At 42.2% G+C, this 17863-nt stretch overlaps 1 protein-coding gene across 1 annotated transcript; it reads left to right on the top strand.

The window, feature by feature from the left end:
* The first annotated feature begins 546 nt into the window (after positions 1 to 546).
* Positions 547 to 15056, top strand: csnk2a2b (casein kinase 2, alpha prime polypeptide b). The gene is made up of 12 exons (XM_085414660.1): positions 547 to 1593; positions 1949 to 2060; positions 4300 to 4401; positions 6480 to 6530; positions 6650 to 6709; positions 7511 to 7594; positions 10800 to 10910; positions 11001 to 11102; positions 11673 to 11773; positions 12898 to 13046; positions 13147 to 13230; positions 14416 to 15056. The coding sequence occupies exons 1-11, from the start codon at positions 1490 to 1492 to the stop codon at positions 13221 to 13223; spliced, it is 1053 nt and encodes a 350-aa protein (XP_085270786.1). The 5' UTR covers positions 547 to 1489; the 3' UTR covers positions 13224 to 13230; positions 14416 to 15056.
* The last annotated feature ends 2807 nt before the right edge of the window (positions 15057 to 17863 follow it).

The following is a 17863-nucleotide window of genomic DNA, read 5'->3' as shown; positions in this document are numbered from 1 at the left end:
AACTCCAATTCATATGAGACAAATTTCGTTAAAACAGAGTGAACAGCAAGGGTGGCAATCTGAAAACTGAAGGTTGCTTTTGTAGAACCTCCAGGGGACCTTCAAGAATGTTCCCAGATGTTTCCCTAAAGGTTATTTAAAAAAACAAAACAAAAACAAACAAACTTAAGGGAACCTCCAGGAAAAGCTTCCTAAAGGTTTTCCTCTAGAATGTTTTCACATTTTGGAGAACATTCTAATTGAGCAAGGTTGCGCTTTGCTGGGTGAAAGTGTGAAGATTTTACAATTTTTCCAAGTGCGCTCGAGAGCATATCTAGTTTTAGGAAAGTGACAGGAGCAACTAAAATCTAACGAGTTCTGCCTTAGAGAGGTAGTTTTTGCACCTTGCTTACAAACAGACGAGACGACACCTGTTACATACCGGAGCCAGCTTTGTTTTTGTTTTTGTTTTACTTACTTTTGCACTCCGTTTTTAAATAGTTGAGAAATCCGTCACATCCTTTTCACCAGGGGGCGCTGTGGCCCGGCTATCCACTGGAAGGTCTCGTTCCTCATTTTCACCCCGGCAGCCAGCGGCTTTCACATCCGGGCGGCTCTCTTGCGCCTCTTCAATCGCAATCCGCTTCCCTTCCCTGCGCTCTCGACTAGGGGAGGTCCGCAGGTGCAGAAGAATCCCCTTGAATCGTGGGGTCTCCGTGAGCGTGTGGCACCGGGCCTCCGAGACGCTGCTTACCCCGCACAGCCGATCGCACATGACGCTGTCTCCGCCGATGGTGGTGCACGGCGCCGAGCGCTCCCCGTCGGTGCGACATCCTCGCGCTCAAGTAGCATCGCAGGCTACCGTTAGCTAACATCATCGATCTCTCCGCTACTCCACCCCCTCCTCTCCCCGAGATCGATCCCCGCTGTCGATCCATCACATCGGTTTTCGGTTGATAGCGAACACCGGCCCACGGTGGGCACCCCTCATTCCCGGACCAGCGCAGGAAGGCCGCCTGTTTCTCCTCGGATTTGGGGCCCGCAAAGAGCAACGTTAGCCTCGGAGTTTAGACCCGTAATTTTTAGACCACCGACTTCCTTTCCAGCCCCCTCTGTGGCCTTTCAGGGGTCCGGTTCTTCTCTACCTCAGTGCCCCGATGCTTCCCCGTCCCTGTGTGTAACCTCAGCTGCTAATCACTCCAAGATCCACCACCCCCTCCCCGTCTCTGCTGCTTCTGTTAACCCCACCAAGGAGTGCTGCTCGGCGGGCAGTGACTGCGGCTTTTCCCGGCGGACATCCCTGGTTTTCTCATCATTCCTGCCTCCACTTTTCTGACTCTGGTTGCTTATCTCTGCACGATAGCTGGCTGGCCAGCTCCGCTTTACACCCACACACGTTATCCCCATTCATACAACTCCGCCACCCCACCCCCCCATTTTAGTCTGCCATCCACATCCCAGCAGATCTCCGTGACAGGCGCCCCACGGCACCCGAGCCACGGGTCTCGCCATGCCGGGTCCGGTGGCCGGTAGCAAAGCCCGTGTGTACGCAGACGTCAACACGCTGAAGACCCGCGAGTACTGGGACTACGAGGCCCACGTACCCAACTGGAAGTGAGGACATTTCTGATTACTGCAGCGTGCATGATAATCGTATGATAAGGGATTTCTGTGGAGGGGAAATATGGCAGATGGGCGTCTATTATTATACATTTAGCTGTGAGGGTGTGATGACACCATGTCTCCCGACCTTCAAGCCTGCTGTTCTTCACTGTTTGACACTTTCCTCCTCCTTACCTCCATCTCTTTCACCTATCCAGCCTGACTTGTATAACATTTTGGCTTGGTATCAGAACCAGAAGTCAGCGGGTAGAACATTTAGAATCAGCTTATAGACTGGCTTAATTGTATGTATCTGGAAAAAAATTCCTCTCTCCTCATATTCCTGTTTTTCTGGCTGTCCCTATAGCAACCAGGAGGACTACCAGCTGGTTCGAAAGCTGGGCAGAGGGAAGTACAGCGAAGTGTTCGAGGCTATCAACATCACCAACAATGAGAAGGTGGTGGTCAAAATCCTGAAGGTGAGCAGATTGATTGGGACAGCACTGCCATCATGGGCATTTTTATTACATTTTAAAGAATAACTATTATTTAATAATATTTTATTGCCAAATATATCTGCAATAGAGCCTTATACTTACCATACCACCAGTTGTGAAAAGCTATTAGATAAATACACAGACTGTATATAAAAGGTGGGATAATTCTGTGTAATTGTGTATGCATTTGTCTATGCTAAAGATCCTGAGTTCGATCCCAACAGGAAATAAAAATCTCTCGGGCATTGCATTAAGTCAGATATGTGGATCTACCTGCTGTAGTGAGCCCTTGTGAATATGGGAGTAGCTAAAAGTAGCTTTTAGTACTTAAATACTACAATTTCAACAAAACTCAGGGATAAACTTGTTATAGCACATTTAAATCCATATCAGAGCATTCCATTAAAATGCTCCTAAACCAACAGCACAAATGAGGGTGAGAGAGCTGTTGGCTACAGCTCTTTGCATTGAGGTGCATTTCACCCCTATATAGTTGTTATGAAAATGGATTTTAGCTCTTGAGAACAAAACAGTCTCCTGTAGCACAAAGCAAACATCCTTATTTTTGCTGTAAAGTTTGGTAATTTAACATGGAAGCCTTTTGGGATCGATTTACTTCTGGAACAGGCCTCAAGTGGCCATTTAAGGAACTGCAGTTTTTGGCCGTGGAGATTTCTGCTTCAATTACTGTGAATTTTAAGAAAACCTCAAAGCAGAGTTTGACCAGCTGATGATGTATGACTGCATACATAATTGTTAAATTAATGAATAATGAAGACATAGTTTTTTTTAGTCTTGAGTATTTCCTGAATAATTAGTCTTTTGCTAGGCTAGGCAGGTTATTCCAAACATCCCCTTTGCCTGAGTACATTTTCCACCTCCTCCTGGAAGATCTTGAGGCGCTCCCAGACCAGATGAGATGTCTAGTTTCTCCAGCAAGTTTTAGGTCAGTTGTGCGTGCCCTGAAAACCACCAAAGGAAGGCACCTACCACGCTTGGGGGGGGGGAACTCTTCCCCCATCATTTTGCAGTAGAGAAACCTGGCCTCAGTCGTGGTATTGCTGACTCTCATCCCAGCTGCTTAAATGAACCCAAAGACATAATTCTTAAAATTCTGGCAGCGTGAAAGGATTATTTTTTGTCTTAAACCCTGCTAATGCGCTGAGACCGTGTAAGCTGAAAATAGATGCACCTTAGCTTTCCAGTTTTCCTGCATTTGTCAAGTTTAGATTACATGTTTGTTGAATTAGTGATTAAAAAAACTCCAACATCAGAGTCCAAAGTTTTTTCCTGACAAACATTTTGCCAGATGGAAAAAAACAAACAAACTTGGGCCGCTCTGCCCGATCGCCTAAACAGCTAGCGGGCCAGTGATGGCAGCTCTGTGTCACTCAATCACTGCTGATCTGGAGCTAATTGCAGCCCTGCAGTTAAGCCAGCGAGCAAAGCCCCCTGCTGCTTTTGGAAAATCCCAGATGAAGATTAACGAAGTTGGTTCCAGCAGGATGATGACGTGTGGTTACTGTGCTGCAGAGAACTACCAAACATTTGCATCACATCAGTAATAAATATAACTAATAATAAAGGCAAATATGGGAAATAACCAAACTCCTTAAATTAGGTGCTGACACAAAGCTCCATTTGTAAGACGTAGGTGGTGCGAACACTACAACCGGCTTGGATTGACTGGCTCTATTACTGCTGCCTCACTACTGGTGGATTAAGCTAATTGAGTACACAACATTCACATATCCAAGTCATTTGAGCCCTTCTTAAAAACAGCCAGTAGAGTCTTCTTTTTCTGCTCGGATCACAGCATAAATATCTAGATTTTTAGCTGTAGACCCTGCGTTTGATTCGTTTTTGTCTTGTCACAGTTAGTAGTCACTATTTAACATGGTTACTAAACAACTATATGACTAAGTGCAAGAGGTCTAACCACTAAAAAAAATTGAGTGATGCCTGTGACAGATGAGGATTAGCTGACAGTCACTTAAATGGAAACCTCAGACTGAGTGAAGCTAAGAGATGCTGAAGAATGCAGCAGCAGCGACAGTGCAAGCAGAGTCAGCAGATATGAGGCGGGAGTGAGAAGAAGCAGCAGGGCAGCAAACCTTTCAGATTTGACATCTTTTCCTCTGCTGTTTTTCATTTATTCTGAGACTGCTCTGTTAAATCTTTTTATTAAATCTGGCTGTTTTGTTTTTCATGCTTGTTTTAGCCTGTCAAGAAGAAGAAGATCAAGCGAGAGATCAAAATCCTGGAGAACTTGCGAGGAGGGACCAATATCATCCGTCTGGTGGACACAGTGAAAGACCCAGTGGTAGGCTTGCTAATACCATGTTTATGTTTTTATGAAGTGTCAAAATGAATCGAGATGTAAAACTAGGGCTAGAGTATGAGCAGCCACAATGTCAGCCAGAGATGCAGCTACTAGATTAAAGCTCCGTCTTTCTGCCTTCTTTGTTTCCCCGTCATTCTCTCAAGAAAACAAACTGTCCCAAGCTCACAGCATTGTGAATAATTACATTTATATTAGGTCTTTGATTTAATGTCAGCCAAATAAGGGATGCGCCATTCTCACTGTTACTTTCCCCCATATTAAAATGAATAAACCGGGTTGACTGGAACCATTTTTTTTAAGCTACAAGTTGGTGTCAGTTTAGAGGCTGCAGTGTTTACCTTGAATACTTCCAAGGCAGCCATGTTGTTTTTCCCATTGTATGTTTGGAAAATTGCTGCACTTCTTGGTGAATTGCATTTGCTGACTGTCGGTGAGTGGAGAAGTGTGAAACTAATGGTACAAAAAGATTTTGTAGTATGTTTCAGCTCCATAGGTATTCACACTGTTTTTATTATTACAGCCAGTTCCCTCTTGTTTTGTTTTCTTTCGGGCGGTGTTGAGCCAGAAGGAAGCAAATGCTAGCTGCTGTGGTTAGAAATATGCAACTGTAGGTTTTCTGGTTGCATCGCACAGAAATGCATGTAAAGGATGATTTGCTTCGCCTCATAAGTGCACTAGCACCACTGACGAGGTGAAGACGTTCAGTTTGGTGACGAAAATGATCTAAAGCGAGGCTGTTGTGGCGTTTCATTTGCCTCTGAAGACGGATGGTTGAGCTGGGAGTGACTTTACTCTCAAACTGTATTCCAGTAGTGAAGTTGGAAAATCAAGGAAAACATGATTTGCTTTGCTCCTTAGTGAGGTCGAGCTCTTTGTGCGTCAGTAGAAATACAACACGGGGCTCTTTTTGTGCTTAAAAAGGTGCTGCAGCACATTCACGGATAGTGCCTGATCAATGCTCTGCGTACGGCTCATTTAGCGAGTCACAAATGCGCTGCTCTGACTCGAAATCCTACTTCAGGGGCATTGCAGTTGAAAACTGGGAAGTTACACTTCAGCTGGAACTCTATCATGCTAAATTCTGTACATCAGTCTAATGAAAACTTATGAGTTATAAAACAAAATAATTAAATAACCTCCATGCAGTCGTCATAAAGGGCCATCGTCATAGCAAGCTTGTTTGCCTGCTGCTGTAAAGTTGGATATTTTAACACGGCCAGCTGTGTGAAATCATTGCTTCTCTTTTGTTTTTGCCTCAAGTGGCCATTTGAGGAACTGCAACTTTTCTTTTTAGCACCTGGATCGCTGGTTTATTGTGCCATTGTGTGCTCACCTGAGCATTTGTTTGTTCGCATGACAAATACTGCAGGAAGCCCCTTACGACATCGTTGTCTTTAGCAAATGATAGACTCTGTGTCGGCACGAGAAACAAAGTAATCTTATAATTCCAGTTTTGCTGTAATTACCGTGTGATTGTTTTGGCTCTCAGCTTCCCATCGGACCTAAAATTTGTGGCGTTTTAATTTTTGTTTTGTAGTCAACAGAAGTTACAGGAGTTTTATCATTTGACCACTTATTTGTTTCTATATTCTGTGTTTTCAATCTGAAATCCACCGCAACGACCAGACTGGATATCTCCGTTTTACAATTTTCTGAGCTGGGACACATCAACCGACCAGGAAGGAAGGATATTTTTAGGCAGTGGAAATGCTCTGACTAAGCCAGGAGGCCTTGTTCCAGTGCAGCGGTGGGAACCCTGCGGGGTCCTTTGTCTGTTTGTTCCTGTGAACTTCATTGGGTTAGAAAATGATCATTGTATGCACAGCTTTTTGAGTGCACGGCTGAGTATCAGGGATGATTCAAATGGTTGTATCGTTCGTCCCGTTTGGGTTGAAATCACATGGTGGGGGCTGCCAAATCACTGGTTTATCAGGTGATTGAATCAGAAATAAGCGTATTCCTGATTTATATATTTCTCTCTCTGTGGTGTTAATTGTTTGTTTTTCCTCCTGATTTCTCTCCACACCCTTCTCATGCTCTCTGTGGTGGCTGTATAGTCCAGAACGCCAGCACTCGTCTTTGAATGCATCAATAACACAGACTTCAAGGTACAATCCTCGCCTCTTTCCTTCATTGCTCGGTGCCAAGTCTCTCATAGCTGCAATCAGTAAGGCTGAAAGAGCAGCAAACCTCAGTGCTTATTTGTGTTATTTTTCTCCCCCTGCAGGAGTTGTACCAGAAGTTGACAGATTACGATATCCGTTTCTATATGTATGAACTACTGAAGGTGAGACATCTCAGCTTTAGCAAACATCGTAGTTTTGTTTTGGATGCTTACATTATTCTACTTTACAGAAACAAAATAATTTCACAAAAACCAAAAACTACCAGTGTCAGTATTGTTAGCCCCCTCGTCTCCTGACCAGTTCTGATGGTATTCTGGCACGGCCCTTGGGCTTCAGTTCACCCCGCAGATTTCAAGTCAGGACTTTGTGCAGGCCAGTCAGTAACGGTCACTTTGGTCTTCTAGAATTCGTTTTTCATCAGGAGCTACATATGTTTTGGGTTGCTGTTGTGTAGGAAGACAAAGCGATGACCCAGACCCAGTTTCACTCCTGACTGCTTGAGGTTTTCTTTGAAAATCTTCACAGATCCTTCTTCCTTTTCTTGATTACTTCCACCTCGACGAGATTCCCGGTTCCAGACTCGCCAACCTCCGCTGTGGGGACGGTGCTTTTCCTCCAAATATAAGCAGTGTCTCTCTGCAGTATATATAAACTTTCTTTAGGTCATTAAAGTTTTAAACTGTTTACAAATTTGATGATTAACCTAATTTTACAAGCTTTGAGTATTACCAATTTAAAGGACGTCATTTCGCAGCAGTGTGTTTTGTTATGGCTTAATGAAAAGGTCTGTTTTTCAGGGGGCTAATAATATTGTCTATAATATTTCTGTTATAGAAATAATTAATGCTGTCTAAAGAAAACTAGTGAGTTTAGAAATGCTATCTTGAAAATCTGTTCTGTTTACCAAAAAAAGAAGCACTTTAATACCTTTTTATGTTGGTGTGTATGTGTGTGTGTGTCAGGCTCTGGACTACTGTCACAGTATGGGAATCATGCATCGTGATGTCAAACCTCACAATGTGATGATCGACCACCAGTTGAGAAAGGTAGGCAGTGCTCTGTGTAGTCTTATTTTGTTCTCCCCTCACACCCCCACACTCACCCTCCCTCACTGGTTATTTTCACCACGGCTTTTCATTCCCATCTTTTGTTATCTCTCTTTTTTTTTCTTTTTTTTCCCATTTTGAAAAGCAGTTGTTATTGCATTAGCGTGGGCTTTCAAATACGTAGCGTCCCTGTGCGAGTGCATTAGGCATGAGAACCTTAAAATAAACACAGATGTAATTTCCATCTACGTAAATGTCAGGCTCACTGCACACTGTTGGTGCATTTTCATTAGCTATTAGAATCAGATAATTAAAGCGTTTATGATCATCAGTCTGCAGATGCCTCAGGTCACTTTTTATAGGTTATGATGTTACTTAAAAAAAACAAGACCTTTCCAACTCTCTCGGTTACTTCTGACAGCATGTAGTCCTACGTGTATGTGAAGGACTATGGATCTATTTTCTGTCGAGAGTCGCTTGCTCCCGAGTGCCTTTCTCCAGAGCGAGAAAGGCACTCCGTCTCTCTCGTCTCTCTTCCACTTCCAGCGTGAGGAGTGAGCAACACTAACAGAAAGGAAATCCACTAATCAGCACAGCACAAACACCACAACAAATCAAAAACTGGTCTGCTTTAACTGCTCACAGCTTTAGTGACTTAAGGTTAGGCAGCTCGCTGCCACACTGGTTATAGATTATTTTAAATACATGAAGATAGATACTTTGATCCCACAGGGGAAATAATTGTTTAAAAGCAGCAGGATAAATAATAAAAACAGTACAATTTTCAATAATTAAATAATGTAGTTAAAGTAAAAGTGCCACAGGCGCATAGTGACGGCCTTAAAATGAGAGAGTGCGAAAGCTTTATAGATGGAACAGGGATAAAATGTGGTTAAACTAAAGAAGAGTAAAAAGTAAGACTGAGATTGTGCAAAGTGTAATAAAAATATGTACATGGTAAAGAAAGAAGCAGTCTAAAGTCTGCCTGGACAAATTTTGTGGGCATGCTACAGTCAAGTCTTAAAATGAGTCCTGTGGGAAAAACTAAGTGCGCCTCACTGCTTCTATATGAATTATGAGGATAAGTAACAGAATCCACCTGAGTGGTCATCAGCAAATGGGAGCGCTTCTATTAAAACAGACATTTTTGCAGTGTGCTGGTCTGGAGCATTCGGGTGTATAAATGCACCTGCAACCCACAGGCTACATCTCAGTCTACAGGCCTCAGTCAGCATATTAAAGGTTAAAGTTCATGACAGTGCAATTAGACAAACATTGAATCAGGTGTGGCTTGTTTGGAAGTGTTACCAGGAGAGAGTACGGTGGCCCTGAGAGGTCAAACAGACTGCAACATAAGAAGACACCAGCAAATAGAAAAATTGTAAAAGCTCACAAACCTCTGGGGACCAAATAACGTTACAGAACAGTGGCGGAAGTGGCATGCTAACAGTAAACAGCTAATGGCAAACATGTATGTACAGTATTATATGAATATGTGATTCAAAGGGTTAGGGTTAGCATCTTTTCTCATTCACAGCACGGTTGAACCTTCTGCTTTGAGTCTTTTTTGTTTCTGTCACTTCTGCCGCTGGACCGTCAAGTTATTGTGTCCCGAGAAACACTTTCTGTTGTGCTAAATTCAACTTTTGTTGTGTTTCGTGTGCTTTCGCAGTGTTTGTCTATTTTCTGGTGGTTTCTTAAGTCGCGGTATATTTGACGTCTCAGGGCCACTGTAGGAAAGGATGTTCTCTATAAAACAAGAACATCGCAGCATGGTTTAGGTCTGTAAAGTTGAATGTGAACAGATGAGATCGAAGTGAAAATGCTTGGTCACAACATACAGCAGCACATTTGGTGAAAACCAAAGACAGCAAGCATATCAGGACAAATACCGCATATGCACTTTGGCGACAGTGGGAGGGAAAAATGTGAAGCGATTTGTCAATTTGGCCCAAATTGGAATAGAATAATGATCTCGAGCACAGCAGGATTGCTGAAAAAGAAACGAATCCAGGTGCTGCAGTGGTCCAGTCAAAGTCCAGACCTCAACCTGATTAAAATGCTGTGTCAGCACCTTAAGAGAGCCATGCATAAACAAATACCTGCAAATGCATTGAACCAACACTGAACGGAAGAAAAGGCCAAAATTCCTCCAAAGCGAGACTGATGAAGTCATCAAAATATTAAAAGTCCTGTATGCTCAGAGCAAAGCCATATTTAACTCTGACACATTTGGCATTAACAAGCCTTCACCGGGAAGTTAAATACATTTAATGCCCCAGAAAGCCCGCTTTCTAATAATGTATTCACAATAGGAATCATTGACTAGTTTGATATTTTTCATTTTAAAGCCAGTAATATTTATATATCAGATAAGAAATTACATGTTTTATTTGTTTACATCATGGTTTTTTTTGTGCTTTGTGTGAAAGCAGTAGCAGATCCTGTTTCCTGATTGAAAACAATTCGGTTTTTAATGTTGCAACTTATGTAGGTCGAACTGCGATCTTGAGTTTACTCAGAAACAGCAGCGTCGCGGGAATAAAATCTGATGACAGAAGGGGAAAAAAATGGGTTGCTGCAGAAGTGACAGAAATCAAATTCATCAAAAAATGTTGCCAACAGTTAGCATAACAAAAATATCCAAAGGATGTCATCCTCTGTCAGTAAGACGTCTCAAAGGCACACAGGCATTTCCAGCGGTGCCACAAGGAAATGAGCAGCAATGTGAAGCTGAAATGCAGAAATCTGCGTGCAGCAGACGAAAAGCCGACTTCCCCTTGAAACGTGGAGATGTTCGGAACAAGCAGAGTGTGGACTTGCAGCCAAAAAGCCTTTTCTCTGAACTGGCAACAAAGTGCTCAAACTCAGCTACACACACAAAGCTCGAGAGCAGAAAAATGGCAGCAGGGAGTCAAAATTTGAAGTATTTGGTTTGAACAGACCACATTTTGTTCAGTGAGCTGGAGGGCACTTCAAGGACGAGTTTCTGCAGGGAACAGTGAAGCTCAGTGGAGGCTATGCTGGGCAGAATAAGTTCTCTGTGGAAAGAAATTCAGACTGCAGGTTTATCTTTATTACAAGAAAAGAAAAACAGACTGTAAGATGTCCAGTAGGGGGCAGCAGGCTGATATAGATGTGACTTCACCCAATTTACCCTTAAATTGCATTAACAGGATGTGTCTCTGCTGTGTGTGTTTTTTAGCTACGTCTTATAGATTGGGGTTTGGCAGAGTTTTACCACCCATCCCAGGAGTACAACGTCAGAGTGGCCTCACGATACTTCAAAGGCCCTGAACTCCTCGTGGACTACCAGGTAACACGCACACTGTTTTCTCACATGCAGATAATTGAGATGTCTGTTTTGTCCTCATCTGCAGTGCTGTTTGATGATTGTGTGTTCCAGATGTACGATTACAGTCTAGACATGTGGAGCCTGGGCTGCATGCTGGCCAGTATGATCTTTCAGAAAGAGCCCTTCTTCCACGGACAAGACAACTACGATCAGGTGCCTGTCACACGAATTTTTATACGAGATGAGACAAAAGAGTAAACATTAAAAACTGATTCCATGCACACTTGCGTTAAAAAACTCAGAGGGTCTGCCTCGGCTCATGGCACAAACACACAGCTGTTTGTGGTGTCCTTTTCTCAGCTAAAGGTACTTTTTGTAATTACTTTTTGTAAAATGTAATTAAACCTTTCACCACCAGGGGTCCTCATTTTACCAGAAGGTTTCAGTGCAGTTGCTCATTCTAACTTAACTTCTGTGGGGAACCTTTGTAGAGCCTACAATGTAACCTGTTTAATAGACGATGTAGTGAGATAGTGTCCTGATGTTTTCATATGTGGCACTAACTTATAAACCAATAAATGGCAGGGTTTGTCGCTGAAGCATAATTTGGCATAATAAATGCAGTAATTGGTCTGAGTTTCCCACAGTTTGGTAGCATAGACTATATATTAAAAGATGGAGGTAACCACTGTCTTAAAGCTTGTGTGTTACATTTTTTAATGTTTTGGAAGGTGTTAAAAGTCTGCTCTGACATGTATGATCTTCCACTGTTGTTTTTTCCAGCTGGTGCGGATTGCCAAAGTCCTGGGGACAGACGAGCTTTTCGGCTACCTGCGTAAATACCACATTGAGCTAGACCCACGCTTCAAGGACCTCCTAGGACAGTAAGTTCACTCGGCCTCAAGAAAAATTACATGAAAATCTAGAGAAAGACAATCGATCAACTCATAAAAGACAATAAAATTAAATAAAACAACAAGGGAAATAAAATGAAAGCAAAACATTAAACAAATAAAATGTATTTGTCTATAAGGATGCTACACTTGATCCAAATGCCAAGAGGAATAAATGTCTTGTTAATAAAGATTTAAATGTGTGTACCATCTGAGCTGTACGGATATGGAGAGATGGATTATTCCATAGACCTGGTGCTAAGAGCAACTGGGTAGGTGACCTCAGAGTACTTACAGGTGTATGAATGTGATGTTCAAAGCTTTAAAAGTAAGCAATAAAATCTTAAAATCAATTCAAAAACGGAAAGGGAACCAATTAAGAGATGTTTGTGCTTTTTAATACCAGTAGAGAGGCAAGCTTCCGCATTCTGGACTAACTGCAACCAAAGATGACTGTTCGATACCAAAGGGAATTACAGTAGTGCAGGTGGGAAGTGATTGAAAATATCAATAACCTTTTCCAGGTCATTTTGCAAGAGATAAGGTTTTACTTTGGCAGTGACTCTGATTTGATAAAAGTAAATTATAGAGGCAGTCCTTATTTGTTGATCCATTTAAAAAAAAAACTTATCAAAAATCATGCCCAGGTTTGTTTGTTTTTTTATTACAGCAGCATGACAGTAATGAGCTGAATGACTCGGCGTGTCAGAAGAGTTGATTGAGGGGTGAAATTTACCAAAGCAAATAACCTCGGGCTTTCTTTCATTAAGATATAAGAAATTTATCATCACACAGAACTTAATGTTGCTAAGAAAGCTGAACTGATGCTCCCATGCATCTGCTTGTCAATTGAATGAGGATATATGCCTGGATGTTATTAGCAAAGCGGTGGAAAGAAAAATTATGTTTTCTAAAGGTCAAACTTAGAGGCAACATATACAATGAAAAAAGAAGTGGGCCCAGGATGCACCCTTGAGGCACTCCATAAGTGAAAGGTGCTGTTGTAGAAGAAGAATCTCCCACATGTACAGAGAAACTTCTATTCTTTATGATTTGAACCAAGTCAGAAGCATGCCTCCAAAAATGGAAACATGTTTGTCGTCATTTGCCTGCAGGCAGAGCAGGAAGCGCTGGGAACAGTTTGTGCAGACGGAGAATCAGCACTTGGTGAGCCCCGAAGCTCTGGACCTGCTGGACAAGCTGCTACGATACGATCACCAACAGAGACTGACCGCCACAGAGGCCATGGAGCACCCCTACTTCTGTAGGTTTTTTGGGTTTAATGACTAAATCAAAAGGAAATCTATTATTCTCAGAGATATTCTGGTTTTTAAACATGGTTCCCTTTCCCCTCGCTCCTGCAGACCCTGTAGTGAAGGAGCAGTCTTTGTCGAATTCTGACAGCAACATGGTTTCCAGTGGCAACACTACAGCGCGATGAAACACAGGTAACGGCTTAAAGAACATCATCAGAGCTCATCCGTGAGGAGTTGAAAGCACACACAGAAGTCCAAACAATAATCAGATGAAGTTTTCACGTGTGCTCAGATTTTAAGTTTAATTTTTCGCTGTAGAAAGAAGTTTTTTCCCACGCAGAGTGTACAGCGGATGTTAATGTTGTCACTTATTACGGAATCAAACTCAAAGTATTGTTAGTATTTCCGAGCTTTAAACGCTGCATGGTTGTACTGTTTACCACACTCCATATTATCCATTGTTGATCTACACACGTGTTCGTTGTTGCCATGGACGTTGCACGCTGTCGTTGTCGTGTCATTGTCATGAGACAAACAAAATCACAGTTTAGTAACGCAACGTGCTTACAGGAAAGTAACAGTAATCTAATTACTTTTTTGCAATAGTAATCCCTTTATAAACTCACTGTGCTTTTACCGCCATATCCAAAATTAGCTGAAAAAGGTGGATGCACACATTAAATGTGGCCAAAATCTTCAGTAATGAGGTAACAAGGAGTTTGCACAAGGATAATCCCCAGGAGCGAAAGGCTCAGGTTGGCTCTGTGTGATGTCAGTGTCTGAAAAAGGTGGACTAAAGCAACTCGTTTGGGGTGGAGGATGGCCTGAGGGCATGTAGTAGGCCTCAGAATCAGATAAATATGTAACTAATTAGGAATCGGTATTGTCTTACAAAGTGTTTCAGTCAAAAATTCAGATTCTCCTAATTGTCAGGTTTCATCCAGGTGTCTGCAAGACTGAATTTAAGTGTGAAAAGTCAAAGTTGATTATCAATAATGAGCATATCGTGATTTAATTTGGCATGCGGTGAGCTAATGGCATCCTCATAAAGCCTGCCAATCGTGAAGCTCCGTGAAGGTGCCTCATTTCCTTGTTGCTCAGAAACAGAAAGTGGAAGGCGACCGGTATTGGCGCTACAGCTGCCCGTCACGAATGAGCTAACTGCAGCGTGCTGTCAGTGTGGTTTTACAAACGATGAAATCCTCGTGTTACGGCTTTATTATCAGCACAACACCAGTGTTTATGTTTGTTATACATCGATAACTCCCTGATGATGTCTGTGTCTTCTGCTTTAAAGAAGCCTGGAAGCAAAACGTCCGTGAGTTGCTGCTTTAATTGATTCGACTCCTCTCACTCGTTCTTTGTCTCTCTTCACAGAAGCGGAAAAAGAAGTTTGTTACCTCAACTTTGTACCCGGTTGTGACAGTGACTTTGACAAGTGTACAGTGACAATGGATCAAAGTAACTCTGACCAGTTACACACTCACAGATACACACATCAGTGCAAGCACACCTCTACATGTACAAACACAGATGCAGACGTGTATACATAAACCCTCCTCCTCTGTATCAGTCTGTGATTGGCTTGTCCTGGTTCCCTGTCCAGCAGACCTGACCAGTGAGCTTGAAGCTGCTCCACCCCCTCCACCCATTGTCCCCCTCAGCTGGTCTCTGTCCTCACAGCTCAGTTTCATGTTGGCCAGTGAAGACAAACTACAATTCAGTCCCTCCTCCTCCTCTTTCTGTCCAGCCCTCCTTTATAGCGCCCCCCTCTTTGTTTGCATCAGCATGGAGAATGAACAGGAGCGTGAACCTGTACAGGTCCTGCCCCCGACCCTAACTCGTCTGTCTCCTTCCTGTTTTTTCCTCCCCACCCTCTTCCCCCTTCAGACAGACAGGCATCTTAGCACTACTCCAGATCTGAAAGTGGCATGGTGGACTCTCTCTAGATAGAATGATGATGACGATGATAATAATATTAATATTAATGAAAATTAAATGATTTTTATTTAGATGAACTGCACGCGTTGTGAGTGATTTTTACTGCTCATTTGTTTTGATATGGCGTGACATTTATTATGATTATTTTATATTTTGGTTAATAAAGGAAAATGGGTTGAGTTAAAGGGTTCCAGTTTACCTAAAATACACAAGATGGCCTTTAACCAAAGATATTTGGGTATTAAAACAACATGTGAGCAAAAACTGTGTAGTGCATTTAGTTTTGATGGATAAAAGCCAATATTAAGGTATTTTAAAGTTACTTTAGCTCGGGATGATGAACTCATTTTGCACTGTGGGTCATACAAAGCCCTCTTTGATGTCAAATAATTGCCAATTGATTAGATTTAATGAAATTTAGTGTTTTTCATTTGACAAAATTACACGGAAAATATACATGCAATCAAATTACTTCCGTGTCAGCATTTTGGGCCAACTTTCAGGTAACGCCCAGACTCTCTGTCCAGCCGCCGCCTCCAGCTCTTCTCAGGAGATACCGAGCGTGTCCTGGGTGCGTTAAAGGAAATGGAAAACCTGCACTCAGTGTTGTAAGAGGACACAGACTAAAAGTCGGTGAGCTAATCAACAGAAGTGATGAGGACGTTTGTGCAGTTAGTAACACAAACTTTTAGATGATAGAAAAAATTAAATTTGATGCTTGGGGTTTAAAAAAAAAAAAAAGACCAAAGAAAAGGGTACCTTCATTAAATTTTTAGTTTTACGACATCTCAAAACATTTTCAGTTCAATAAAACGCCTTTTCCATGTTCATCATATATTGGTGTATAAAAGTCTTTAACTCAATTCAATTTTATTTATATAGCGCCAAATCACAACAAAAGTTGCCTCAAGGCGCTTCATAGATACAGAGAAAAACCCCAACGATCATATGACCCCTTATGAGCAAGCACTTTGGCAACAGTGGGAAGGAAAAACTCCCTTTTAACAGGAAGAAACCTCCGGCAGAACCAGGTTCAGGGAGGGGCGGGGCCATCTGCTGCGACTGGTTGGGGTGAGAGAAGGAAAACAGGATAAAGACATGCTGTGGAAGAGACAGAGATTAATAACAGATATGATTCAATGCAGAGAGGTCTGTTAACACATAGTGAGTGAGAAAGGTGACTGGAAAGGAAAAACTCAATGCATCATGGGAATCCCCGGCAGCCTACGTCTATTGCAGCATAACTAAGGGAGGATTCAGGTTCACCTGCTCCAGCCCTAACTATATGCTTTAGCAAAAAGGAAAGTTTTAAGCCTAATCTTAAAAGTAGAGATAGTGTCTGTCTCCCGAATCCAAACTGGAAGCTGGTTCCACAGAAGAGGGGCCTTTAACAACCCCTCATTCGTTGCATTTTGCTTCCAAAGAGCCAGACTTTGTATTTTTTAAAGTGGTTTTGAGCAACTTTTCAGGTTGTCACAAAATACACAATTTGTTCCCATTTCGTTAGTGAATTTATGAAAAATACCAAAGGTAACCTAGTTAGAAGTGGTGATTCTCAAAGAGCTATTAGCAAAAAACCTGGTATATCGCAGCATGGGGGACAGTGTGTCCTTAAAAATGGGAGGAAACCTTTCCTGATGAAGGGAAACAAGGAGAAAAGGCTTAGTGATCCCAAATTACACAAGAACTGGACTGTAAATCGGTGACAAGTCTTATGGAGCAATGTGCTGTATTTCCAATAGGTTTCCAATTTTCCCAGCAAAATATAAAGAAATGAGGGATAGCTCCAAAGTTTTGCACAGTGCTATATGTAGTCCCATTGCTACTGTTTAGCTGATGAGGGGGTATGAGCCTTAATCTTTTGCAGCCTGGTCACTAACTTGTCCTCTGCTGTTTGGTGTTGTCCGTGAAAGTGTGCGCATTTCTCTGTGTAAAAAAACAAAAAAAGTGGCAGAAAGTAAAACCAGTACAAGCTGAAAAATACATAAGTATTCAAAGCATCGAGGAGGACTGCAGTGGCATGGTAAATATTTGCATATTCAACACGTCTGACATTGCAGACACTCACTCACCATCACAAATCTGAAACACTGTTATTGTTCTTTTCAATACTGTGCTAATAAATTGGTTTGATTAGCCAGCAGAACCCTGATATTGCTTCAAATTCACATGACTTTGTCATAGTTAAAACACATGCTCCTGGAATATGTTTGCTGCCTGTATCTGGAGGGCTGCAGGGAGTTATGACTTGCAAATTATGCAAATCTCAATTTGGTGCCCAAAACAGGAAAAGTCACAAATTTCCTGCATGTTACAAGATAACAGGGAGACAAAATTTTCTTCTTCTGTTCCTCATCTGTTGGTGTTCACTATATAACATTTTTGAAAACATAACATCAAAAGGTTCTGAGAATCTGGAGAAATCAGGAAGACTTTCAGAAATTACAGTTCATCCACAAACCCAGGTTATAGCTCTATCATGCAAAGAAGAAGCCATATGTCCCAAGACCAGGAAAGGCACTGTATTGTTCATCCTGATTGTCAACACTCAGTTCAAGAGGCTGCATATTTCATAGTATGGGGGTGCAGCTTGCACATCTGGAAAGGCGCCATCGTTGCTGAACAGTATGTACAGGTTTTAGCATCTCCAAAAGCTGCAGCTCTTGTGGGGTGCAAGAAATTAACAGTGCTGATCCAGTGCAGGATCATGTGGGGTCGAAGTTAGTGATGCATGTGGGGAGCAAAGGCTGACCCATGTGGTCCAGAACAGACAAATAGCAGAAAAAGTTCATGATGGTTCTGATAGAAAGGTACACAGTGCATCGCAGTTTGTCGCATATGAGATGAAGGTGCACCGATGCTGACCCCTGTCCACCACCGAAAG

This window comes from Rhamphochromis longiceps, linkage group LG7, assembly GCF_057381845.1.
Source record: "Rhamphochromis longiceps isolate RC_006_pf linkage group LG7, R_longiceps_female_GT1.1, whole genome shotgun sequence".
Taxonomy (NCBI): Eukaryota; Metazoa; Chordata; class Actinopteri; order Cichliformes; family Cichlidae; genus Rhamphochromis; species Rhamphochromis longiceps.
The sequence above is the reverse complement of the archived record's forward strand: the minus strand, read 5'-3'. Positions and strand labels throughout refer to the sequence as shown.

Excerpts from the sequence above, each read along its gene's own strand:
- csnk2a2b (XM_085414660.1), top strand. The coding sequence starts at position 1,490 with ATGCCGGGTCCGGTGGCCGGTAGCAAAGCCCGTGTGTACGCAGACGTC. Across the intron at positions 6,710-7,510 it reads ATATGTATGAACTACTGAAG|GCTCTGGACTACTGTCACAG; the intron begins GTGAGACATCTC and ends TGTGTGTGTCAG. Across the intron at positions 11,103-11,672 it reads GACAAGACAACTACGATCAG|CTGGTGCGGATTGCCAAAGT; the intron begins GTGCCTGTCACA and ends TGTTTTTTCCAG.